General features: G+C 35.5%; 1 protein-coding gene across 5 annotated transcripts in view; it reads right to left on the reverse strand.

Annotated features, from left to right (window-relative positions):
- Window positions 1-12,458, reverse strand: part of ARFGEF1 (ADP ribosylation factor guanine nucleotide exchange factor 1) — a 143,884-nt gene that overhangs the window by 79,873 nt on the left and 51,553 nt on the right. For all 5 annotated transcript variants that reach the window (XM_055116633.3, XM_034966183.4, XM_057303025.2 and 2 more), the window contains one exon: window positions 10,358-10,468. In XM_055116633.3, the coding sequence (XP_054972608.1) occupies window positions 10,358-10,468 (111 nt within the window). The remainder of the gene's footprint in view (window positions 1-10,357; window positions 10,469-12,458) is intronic.

The raw sequence follows: 12,458 nt of genomic DNA on the forward strand, positions 1-12,458 counted from the left end.
ATAAGTATGCATCTGGCATACTTTCAAATACAATCCTTAAGTTGCTCTGGCAATGAAACACACTTAGCTGATGAAAGGCTAACCAGGATGTGCCAAAACAGAAGCTTACTTTTAGTCTCTATTAGCATTTACTGAACTGGGTTTTGATGAATGCTAATGACTTGAGATGTGAAGACAAATTCCTCGAAAAAATACCTCATTGTCAAATTAGTTCAGGAAATGCTGGGAAATAGGTTTCTTTATTGTAGCCTTTAAGTTGCTAATATGTACAAAACTCTCCAAGGATATACAGTATGTTGTGTTTCCAAAATTTATTGTACCATAAGCCCCCTTCCCGTTTTTAGAATTCCTATGAATATCTCTAACAATTTATGTTCTTTGGAACACAGCCAGGGAAATAATGACCTACACCACTGAAAATTTTTCACTAGGTCACTTTGAGTAATCATACTTGTAATTAATATAAACAGAAACAAGTGACTTCTGGTAGAACAAACAGAGATAATGAAAATAATATCAAGTTCCAGAACTAATCTAGGTATAATGAAACTCTTCCATGCTACCAATTGAAAGAAAACTATAAGATAGTACGAGAGACACATGCTGTACTATAAGGAACATAGATTCTGAAATATTAAAGACCTGTGTTTCAATCATGTCTTCACCAGTTAATGGGGTAAATTATTTCATATTTCTTTGCCTGGGTTTCTTCATAAGTAACAGAAATAATGAGGTCTATGAGGAACCACCAAAACACGTCATACAAGACATAAAGAATAAAACTGGTACTCAGTAAGTGGTAGTTATTACTAATTTTGTTACTAATTGATAACATGTCTCCAACTTTTGAGTGACTTGAGTAATATGAAGGAGTAGCAGCTTCTGGTTCCCCTACCCAGAAGTTGCTTTCTCCTCTCCAAATTAGAACACCCTGGAATAGATTAAACTGGATAGGCTGGGTGCGGTGGCTCACACCTGTAATCCCAGCACTTTGGGAGGCCGAGGCGGGTGGATCACGAGGTCAGGAGTTCGAGACTAGCCTGGCCAACATGGTGAAACCTCGTCTCTACTAAAAATACAAAAATAAGCTGGGCACGGTGGCGGGTGCCTATAATCCCAGCTACTTGGGAGGCTGAGGCAGGAGAATCACTTGAACCTGAGAGGTTAAAAAAACTGGATAATTCTGAAGCAAGTTTTGCATTAATAAGTATAACATGAAAAATATATTCAGTAATAAAATACATTATGAAAACTGTTACACAAAACAGATGCTTTCTTAAGAGGACTTTTGGAGCTTTAATATGCTAATGTTTGATGTGCTAAATACCACTATAGCTTTTATATATTACATATGTAGAAAATGCATAGGCCAGGCACGGTGGCTCATGCCTGTAATTCCAGCACTCTGGCAGGCCAAGGTGGGAGGATCACTTGAGGTCAGGAGCTCAAGACCAGCCTGGGCAACATAGTGAGACACCATTGCTACAAAAAATTTTTTTTAAAAAAAGAATTTACATATGTAAAGATTGTGGAAAGACTCAGAAAAAAACTAACAATGATTATTAGAAACTGAGTTCCTATCTCATTCCCCAGAGTACTTATTCCAAAACGTTTTCTCTCTGCACCCAATTACATCTCTTCCTATGATTCTCTCCCCACCTCCCCTTAACAAATGACTTCCACCTACTACTTAGCTAAAAATCAGGTAATTTAACATAGGCTCCCTGTCTCTTGCAGCACCACAAAAATACATCTCTTCCTGCCTTCAACAGTATCTTCCTCCACTAAGTATTTTAACATTCCTTTTTCAATTTTGTGCACACAACTGGATCTTCCCCATTATCCAATAAACATTCAAATATTTTCTCACACACACACAAAATCTTCCTTCACCTCTTGCTACACCTCAGCTCGTGTTCATTTTCTTCCCTCTTTTTATTAAACCTCTCAAATGAATACTCAATATTCTTTGATATTACTTTCCTCCTTTCCATCTCAAGAAATTTCTCAAAGAAACTGAAAACATTTCCTGATTTTCTTTTTAGACTTTGAAGCCACACCCCCGTGGCTTGAAATCTTCACTTTATCACTTCTTCAAAAGGAATAATCACTCATTATTTCAGTTTTCTCATTTGTAAAGAGGGGATAGTAATAGTACCTAAACATCCCAGTGTTTGAGGGAAGAGTAAATGAATAAATACAAGCACATAAAATCATTTGGGATATACAGGAAGCACTTAATACAGTTAGTATTATTAACTGTCTCATGTTTTTTCCTCTAATTATCCTTTAAACATAGATGCAAACTTCTACTTTCAAGGTGGTGAATTGAGCCTACCAATTTACTTTCTCCTTTGACAAATCCCACTGAAATTACAAAAAAAAATAAACAAGAGATGTACTTTTAATGATGCTGATAAACTAAGGCGCATATCACTGGATCATAAACTTTGAGGAATTCCTAGAAAGTAGGTTGAAATCAAAGGAAAACCTATTTAATTTATTGCTTATGACTGAACACATGCAAAGAATAGGCCAACCTGAGAGATATGATTGTTTTACCACTTGGGTTCTAAAAGACTTCAAAGCCTAGAATGGCAAGGTGCTATGAGGTAAGAGGGAAGATGCAAATCAAAGAGCTTGGGGAACCATGCCAATGTCTATCAATAGAGCTGACCACAGCCATGATCATCTAGACTGTATTTGATCACTGCCTGCTAATTAAAGTAGATTATTTGTTTAGTAGGTCTCCTAACATAACAAGTAGGCCAGGAAAGGAGAGAGCAGTATCTCAGCTAACTGGGAATGCTGCAATAAACACAGAAGGAAAACCAACTAAGGTTCTAGGCTCCTACTCTGTTTCTACTTAATTATTTCCAATTAAAGCCATTACTGAATGATGCCAGCTTAAGATTCCCTGGCAAGGGTTGGGAGAGTGAGAACAAATCAACAAGTGTGAAGATCTTCCTCAGTGTAGAATATATAAAAAGTGTACAGCATTCATCCCAAGCTTCACTTGACTTTGGTTTGTGTTGACAACATGGTGAATGATAAGGGGCTACACAGCCCAAGGGCCACTAGAGCCATACCCTGCTCAAGGGAGGTACCTGCTTCTTTGATCTCAGCTTAGAAATGAGGTCTGCCTTTGGACCACAGTCACCTCATGAATTTTGGAAAGGAAGGCCTCACAAGAAATAGAAAAAACATATACACAATTACTGAGAGTAGATTGATCAAATCTAGTCTCTGTTTCTACAAATAGGCAAAAACATAAAGTTTACAGCTCAAAAGTGAAGACAAAAGACAGCAATCTGAGCAAATGGAGAATTAGATTTCACAGCTGGGATAGTTCCAGTTAGTATAGTCAGTGATAAGCGAAGGAATGTTGCAATAATACACAAGAGCAAAGTGCTATAAAAAAAAAAAAGCTCAGAGAAAAATGGGGTTCTTGGGGACAAAAACATTACTGAAACAAAAACTACATTGGAAAAAGCAGTAGAATGGATATTACTAAAAAATATTTGCAAAATGGAAAAACCCTTGTAACATTCTCGTTGAATGTAAAACCCTAAGACAAAATGATGGAAATTAGAGAAGACTGCAATAGCAATCAAGGACATGATCTAGAATATTCAACATCTGTATAGTGTGAGATGTGGAAAAGAACAGAAAGGATGAAGAAGAATTAACAATAACAACAAAAAAACTTTCTAAAATGATGAAAAGTCATAAAAAAACAACTGCTACTCCTGATTTAAAAAACAAAAGTAAAATTCATACCCATGCACACACAGTCACGTATATACAAAAGATAAAAGTATCTTTTAATCAAACAAGAAAACTTAATTTGATAAAGAGTATCCTCCAAAAACAAAAGCAATCATCAAATTTAATGGTGAAATATAGCAATAATGTTAAAAAAAATGAATATCCTTGCCATCATTAACACTATTCAACATTTTCTGGAGCTTCTAGCCAATGTAATGTAACAAAAAGAAACAAACAAAAATAAGGTATAAATGCTGTAAAGGAAGAGACAAAGATAAAAATATCATTATTCACTTAGAAAAAATAGCCAAATGAAAAACTTTTAGAAATAATATGAGTTCAGAAGGTGACCAAATAGGAGATAAATATGGAAAAACAAGAATTTTTCTATATTCCAATCAAATTAGGGAATAGAGAAGAAAGGACTCAACCAAAATATTATCAAAACTAAACCAAAAATATAGAAATAATTTAACAAAAAATGTGCATGAGCCAATGGAAGAAAACAATAAAACTTTCCTGAATGACGTAAAAGACTTGACTAAATGAACTTTTTATGTTTCTGGAGGAGAAGACTCGATACTGTTGCAAAGAAGATATTATCTTCCCAAGTTAATTTATAAGCACATTACAATTTCAATTACTAAGTAAGCTTTAATTTTTGAACTTAATAAAGTGGTTCTAAAGTTCACCTAACAAAATACATTTAATAGATATTTAAAAAATTGATACTATAGAATACAAAAATTAAAAACTAAAAAAAATTGAAGAGGGAGGCCTTGCACTATGAAAATCAAAATGTACTATAAAGCCAAAATATTTTACATAATTCAACACTGGTTAGGAATAGACAAATAGCTCATTACAACTGTACAGAAAACTCAAAAAACAGAACCATTTAGGATAAAGTTTTCATTTCAAATTAATTGAGAAAGGATTATTTCTATAGGTTATAATTAGCTATACAATTTCACACCACACAGAAGAATAAATCTGAGATGAATTAAAGAGCTAAAGTCAAAAAATAAAAACAAAATATTAGAAAAAGGTATCTTAGTGTATTTTATAATCTTAGGGTGGTAAAATCCATTTTCAGCAAGACAAAAACAGAAACCACAAATAAAAAGATAATCTTTAAAATTTCTTTTTGTGGTCAAGTATGTGCTCGGAAATAAAAATATAGGCCAGGCGCGGTGGCTCATGCCTGTAATCCCAGCACTTTGGGAGGCCAAGGCGGGTGGATCACAAAGTCAGTAGTTCAAGACCAGCCTGGCCAACATGGTAAAACCCCGTCTCTACTAAAAAAATACAAAAATTAGCCAGGCATGGTGGTGTGCACCTGTAATCCCAGCTACTCGGGAGGCTGAAGAAGAACTGCTTGAACCCGATAGGCAGAGGTTGCAGTGAGCCGAGATCTTGCCGCTGCACTCCAGCCTGGACGATAGAGCAAGACTTCATCTCAAAAAAAAAAAAAAAAAAAGAAAGAAAGAAAGAAAAAGAAAATAATATAAGCAAAGGTTCAAACAAAACAAAGACTGAGTAGAAAAAATATTTACAATACACTGAACAAGGAATAATTTCTTAGTATGAAGAACTCCTGAAAATAAGAACAAAAGAAAGAAAAGGAAAAAATAGGCAAAAGACAAGAATAGTAATTCAAAAAAAGATAAGTAGTCCAATGATATTTAGTTGGAATATACAAAATGGCCAATGTTTGACCTATAAAAATAATTGCCTATATTTTGACCCTGGAAATAGCCAAATGCAAATTAAAACAATACAGTAAATACCATCATTACAGTGACATTATAGCACTGTATACAAATTTTTTAATATTCATACACCTTGATCAAGCTATTCCTTCTTTATAATTTATCCAAAAGATAAGTGCAAAAAGATGTCTATAGTAAGAATGTATATCACACCAATGTTTATAAAAAGCAAAAACCTGGAAATAATCTAAATGCTAGTATTAACAGGAGATTATTTAAATAAATTATGGCCCAGTGATATAATGAAATTCAAATGGATGTGAATGGATATAGTTTAATATGTGAAAAAGGCAGATTATCAAACTGTAAGTACAATATATTCCCATTTATCTTAAACATATGTAATATATATGCAGACGTGTGAAAAAAATTATTTAAAAAATTATGTACAGCAAAACACACCATAATAAGATCAAAAGACTTGGGCGAATAATAAACTGAGAGAAAGTATCTGTAAAATATATCACAGAATCCTAATACATAAAGCATTCTTAAGGGGAAAAGGATAAAAATCTGATGGAAAAATGAACAGAAGACATGAATAAACGACTCGCTAAAAGATATACTAATGATCCTACAGATATGAAAAGATGTTTAATTTCACTCATAGTCAGAGAAATGCACATTAAAACCAAACTGAGATACATTTCTCACCTATCAGGTTGGTAAAAACTCAAAATCTTTTAGTACTACCAGCTGTGGAGAGAAAGGCACTCTCATACATTAATGGTAAGAGTGCGAAATGGCACAACACCTATAAAGAGGAATTTAGCAATAGCTAACAGATATTCATATTCATTTACCACTTGACCCAATAATCTCATTTCTAGGAATTTGCCCTCAAAATAAACTTCCATAAATATGAAACAATACAGATGTACAAAGTTATTCACTGCAGCATTATTTGTAACAGCAAAACACTGGAAACAACGTAAGTACAACAGGGGGCTGGCTGAATAAACTATGATATATCTGCATAAGGTAGTATTATGCAGAAAACCATGACAGAAAAGAAGAAAATCTCTATCAACTGAAATAGAATAATTTCTAATATGTTAGGTGAAAAAATGCAACACACACATACATGCGGTACTCTAACAAAAAATGTGAGAAAGGGAAATAAAAAATGCCTTTGCTTACATCTCTTATGTACAAGCAGACATGTACGCACAACCCCCTAACCCCCAGAGATAAACTAAAAGCTAGTGAAACTGATTACCTATAGAAGGAGGATCAGAGAAGGAAGGAGCTGATGGAGTTCTCCAAGTAAGCATTTTATGTAATTTTGACTTTGAATCATGTAAATATTCTTCATATTTAAAAAAACGAACCAATAAAATAATACAAGTAACTTTTTCAAAACAGTACTCTCACTCATCTTTAGTAGGATATATTTAAGGATACATATAATTACAGAGAAATCTTGAACTTTATAGGTTTGCTGTTAGTAATGGCATCTTGTTGGGAATCTGGGTTTTCAATGTAGGAAACGGAAGATACAAATAGAAAGTACAGAAAGATGAGGAGCAACCTTGTGGTATTGGACGTGAAGTAGAACTACAAATAGGAACTTAAGACTAATTGTATGTTTCCCTCTCTATCCACTGGAAGGGCCTGCAAGTAAGGACATCTCAGCAGCTAGCAACAAGAGCATCTTGTAACCAATTCTCGGTTTCTAAGAACAACTGCCCACTAAAAAGGACAAAGACTCTTCGGAGAACTAGCTGATTCCAGGGCTGAGGAAAAGGGAAGTTGAAGGTGAACCTGGAACATCTTTCTGTTCGAAACATAAAGGAAAAGCTCAAAGACTAACAGAATCACATCAAAAGAACGTGGGTGTTAGCTTGAAGGGATTCCTACTGGCAGACAAAAAAATAAAAATAATGATGATACAGGATTATAACACATCAAATAATAAAAGAATTCATTAAGCCCATGGTATTATTTTTTAAAGGGGGGGTGGGGCAGGGTGGGAGAGCTCTTCTCTATAGAAAAATGTCAATGAATGTTAAGAATTAGAAAATTGCTATATGGCAACCCAATATCTGAGTAAGGCAAGGATCATCAATGGGTGCTAAAACCATTGAGTGGGCCAGGTGTGTGGTTCACATCTGTAATCCCAGCAATTAGGGAGGCTGAGGTGGGAGGATCACTTGAGGCCAGTTCAAGCCCAGCCTGGACAACACGAGCAAGACCCCATCTCTACAAAAAAAATACAAAAACTAGCCGGGCGTGGTGGTGTGTAACTGTAGACTCAGATACTCAGGAGACTAAGGCAGGAGGACTGCTTGAGCCCAAGAGATCGAGGGTGCAGTAAGCCAAGACTGTACCACTATACCCCAGCCTGGGTGACAGAGCAAGACCTTATCTTGGGGGGAAAACAAAACAAAACAAAACACTGGGTGAATAAATTTTCATATCATCTCCAAGTATCAAAGTATCACCTCAGATTAGCTATTAATCACAAAGTGAAAAATGTTCCTTTACAGAGAGCTGATAATCACCATCTTAACCAAATGATCCAACCCTACCACCAACGGGGGTAACCTGTCATTATGTACCAATTTATATGATGTAATATTAAGTACTAATATCACCATGCAGTATTTTTGCCAAATATGTTTAATCTAAACTAATCATGTAGATGACAATCTCAATCTCCTCATATAGGATGGTAAAGAAACCATCCAATAAATCCAAAATTTGAAATATTCTACAAGGCAAAAGATTCTTCAAAAAAACAAATGTCATGAAAGTTGGGGGGAAAAATCAAGAGGACTTGTTCTAAACCAAAGAGACAGATAAGCAAATACAAGTGTACCCAGGTTGAGTTCTGGATTTAGAAAAGAAAAAAAAGGATATAAGACACATTTTGGGAAAACTGGGAACACTGAAAAATATATGTATATTAGATATTCTTGAAATCGTGTTAATTTCCCTAGGTATGAAAATGGAATTGTGCTTATTGTATGAGAATGCTCTTATTGGAGAAGATATATGCTGTGAGGTATTTATAGGTGAAATGTCATGATGTATACAACCGATTTTCAAATGGTTCAGCAAAGACACATACATTATGTGCATGGTATTTAAAGATACATAAAGTAAACACAGCAAAATCGTTAACCATTAGTGAATCCAGATAAAGGACACACAGGTGTTCACTGTTCCTTTTTTCGAACTTTTCTCTAGGTTTGATGTTTTTCCTAAGTAAAAAGTTGCAGAAAAATGAAAACTTTCACTTCAGACTCTGTATTGTTAGGTGCTGGTGAATTTTTTTTATAAAGGGTCAGATGATAAACATTTTAGGCTTTAGAGGTCGTACAATCTCTACTGGAACTATTCAACTTTACCTATGAAGTACAACAGGAGACCTCTGTAGGCAGTATAAAAACAAATAAGCATGGCTGTGTCACAGTATTATTTTACATACAAAAATAGGTAGCGGGTTGAATCTGGCCCACAGGCCATAATGTGCCAACTCCTTAACTATACTATTATATGTTTAAAGAATGCACGGGCATGTACTGCTATTTTTTCTTCTCTATTTTTTATTTTTTTAATATATATTTTAAATTCATACTCTTCAAATCATGGTCTGTTCTTCAGTCTCTACCATTTCCCACTTGGTAATCTCATGGCTTCACTATTAATTTTAACAGAATGACTCCCATCTATAGCACCTGCCTTGGCAACTCTTGAGCCAGAGTTTTATTTTCCATTACGTATTTCATAATCATTTCCACACGGATGGCCAACTTGAAGGTCAAATTCAGTATACCGAAAGTAAATAAGTGCCTTTTTTCCCAAGTGACTTATCTTCCAAGATGATTCAACTCTACCAATAGCACCACCATCCACCTATCCATTTAGGCTCAAAAACTGAAACACTACCTGTGCAGGAAAGAGGTAACATAGCAGGCCAGAGACTGCCTATCCTTAGAAAGGCCTACTTGCAAGACTGGCCTTTGGCTGGCACCTGGGAACTTATATTTTGGGAGGGATCCCACTATTCCCAGAACTGATAAAAGTGACTCACTGTGTCTAAACTGTACAAAGAGTGTAATTTATGCTGAACACCAACCTTCCTTCTGGTATTCTGGAATTTTCGTACATGCTAGGTGCCTACATAACAGCCCCCAATAAAAACCTTGGGCCCTGAGTCTCTAATGAGCTTCCCTGGTAGACAACACTTCACAAGTTGAATTAAGAGAATCTATATGACTTCACTGAGAGAAGACATTTGGAGCATGTACCTGATTTTCTCCAGGCTTCACCCCATATACCTCTTCCTACTGATGATTCTGCTTTGTACTTTTTCACTAATAAATCATGCAGTGAGTACAACTATATGCTGGGTCCTGTGACGGCTTCCAGTGAAATCACCAAACCTTGGGGTAATCTTGAGGGCCTCCGACACACTTTCTTTTCTTTTCCTTACCTACTTAATCAGTTACAAAGTCTTCTTGATTCAATATACATTATATCACTTATCCATATTTTTGTCTCCATTTAGACGGTTTCTGTCCTATTCAGGCTTTGAATACTGTGCTGGTATCCTACTGGGAATTCCTATTTCCAGACTTAGCTTCTTAAAGTATAGTTCTGGTCATTTCATTTCTCAGTGCTAAAATCTTCCATATTAACCCATTTGTTCTAGAATCAAGGCCAAAATCCTAAATGTGGAATTTGTAACTTTCCATTGGTTGGCTCCAAACGTTTTAATTTTGCCCTTTCTATTCCAGACATTACAAAGTCGCCACAGTCAGATGAAATCCCACAGACAGAGTAACATAATTTTGAATGAAGTATACTACCTCCAACAACAATGTTCACCATTTCTTCTACAATGTTCTGTACAATGTCTTGTGGCTTTTCCTCACAATCATGGTTTTCTCCGTCATATAACATTTCATTTTTAGATAATGCTTTAAAAGAAGAAAAATTCAACAGAACATTATTTTAACTTTTTGGAAGCTTTTTACTAAACATTTACGATGAAAAAACTCCTAAACCATGAGGAATAAAAGAAAAAAAATCAAATAGATAACATGAAATTAGAAGCAATTATATGCTAAACCTTCAAAATGTATACCAAAACTTAAATATTTTCCAAATTCAAGTCAATTTCAATAATGATTCCTTTGACAAGCTATTACATTATTACACTTAACTGAATTTTCTAGATTAGTCCTTTAAGAACCAAAACTTCAAAAACTATTTTAAATGAAACATTTCTAACATGTCCTACAGATGCTTACTTATACTTAGTACACACATTACACTATCCCTTATCAAATATACTGAATGTAATTAGGCTGGGTGCAGTGGCTCATGCCTGTAATTTCAGCAACTTGGGAGGCCAAGGTGGGTGGATCACCTGAGGTGGGGAGTTGGAGACCAGCCTGGCCAACATGGTGAAACCCCATCTCTACTAAAAATACAAAAATTAGCCAGGCGTGGTGGCACACGCCTGTAATCCCAGCTACTCGGGAGGCTGAGGCAGGAGAACTGCTTGAACTCGGGAGGTAGAGGTTGCAATGAGCTGAGACTGCACCACCACACTCCAGCCTGGGTGACAGAGCAAGACGACGTCTCAAAAAAAAAAAAAAAAAGTAATTAAAGCTTGTTTCTATTACTTAGGCTCATCAATAGTAAGATCAACATTGTAGTCTATGGTGAGGTCCCTGAAGAAGCATCTGGGCCTTCCCCAGTACTTTCTGGCCCTTCCTATTTTTTCACCAACAGAATCTACATATCTAATGTAAAACTAAATTTAAGAAGCTAAAAAAGAATTCATTGTCCAATTTAATGTAAAAAACAAAAAAAACAAAAAAAACCAAAATCACCAACAACAGATAACTGCCAATCGAACTTCTGAATAGCCTAAGAGAAACTGATGAAATCTGATGTTCTGGATAGCTTGCATAGTCTATTGCAGAGAAAAACAGGAATTCCACTGGGCTTTTTAAAATGTTGAAAATATGTCAAAGCAGCTCAACTATCACTTTAGAATGCCCTGGGATTCAAAACGCTGTCTTGAGCTACCGTTCTACACCAAAGGGCATCAGACAGCATATTAGCTGATGGTGCTGCAGTTTCAACTCCTTGAACCTTCCCACTACTATAAAGGACCACTACAGCTGAGCACAGGGGGGGTCACACCTGTAATCCCAGCACTTTGGGAAGCTGGGTGGGAGGATCACTTGAGCCCAGGAGTTCAAGACCAGCCTGGGCAACACAGTGAGACCCAGTTGCTACAAAAAATTTAAATATTAGCTGGGTATGGTGACACCTGCCTATAGTCTTAGTTACTTGGGAGGCTAAGATGGAAGGATCGCTTGCGCCTGGGAGGCAGGCAATGACCCATGATTGTGTAATTGCACTCTAGTCAGGGTGACAGAGCAAGACTCTGTATCCAAAAAAAAAAAAAAAAGAAAAAAAGGAAAAAAGGACAAAAAAAGGACCACTACTTATAATAATGGCTTCCAGGTGCCTGTCCTCCCTATAATTTCACTTTTACTAATTTACTGTCTGTAGTATCCCAAAAATACTGAATGCCACAAGAGAAAACCAGATAAATATGCATGTAAATGAGCAACCTTATTTTATAAAATATCCAAATAAAAATAGCATTTAGAGTCTTCTGTGAATAAAAACATAAATGTCTTGAAAGATAATTTTTCTGCCATTCTTAAGTGTTTTATTTCCATGCTCTAGTTGGCTAAAATTACCTCAAGTCTGAAAACTAGAGTTTCAAAGTAACTTAATATACATAACCACTATCTAAAAGTGTACAAAATGACTAGTGAAGGGTCAATTTTCACATAAGTATCTGAAAGAAACAGAACAGAATAACAATGACTAATATTTATTACATGTAGGAAGTGCTTAGAGAAGTTAACTATTATGTCCAAA

This window comes from Pan paniscus, chromosome 7 (genome assembly GCF_029289425.2).
Source record: "Pan paniscus chromosome 7, NHGRI_mPanPan1-v2.0_pri, whole genome shotgun sequence".
Taxonomy (NCBI): Eukaryota; Metazoa; Chordata; class Mammalia; order Primates; family Hominidae; genus Pan; species Pan paniscus.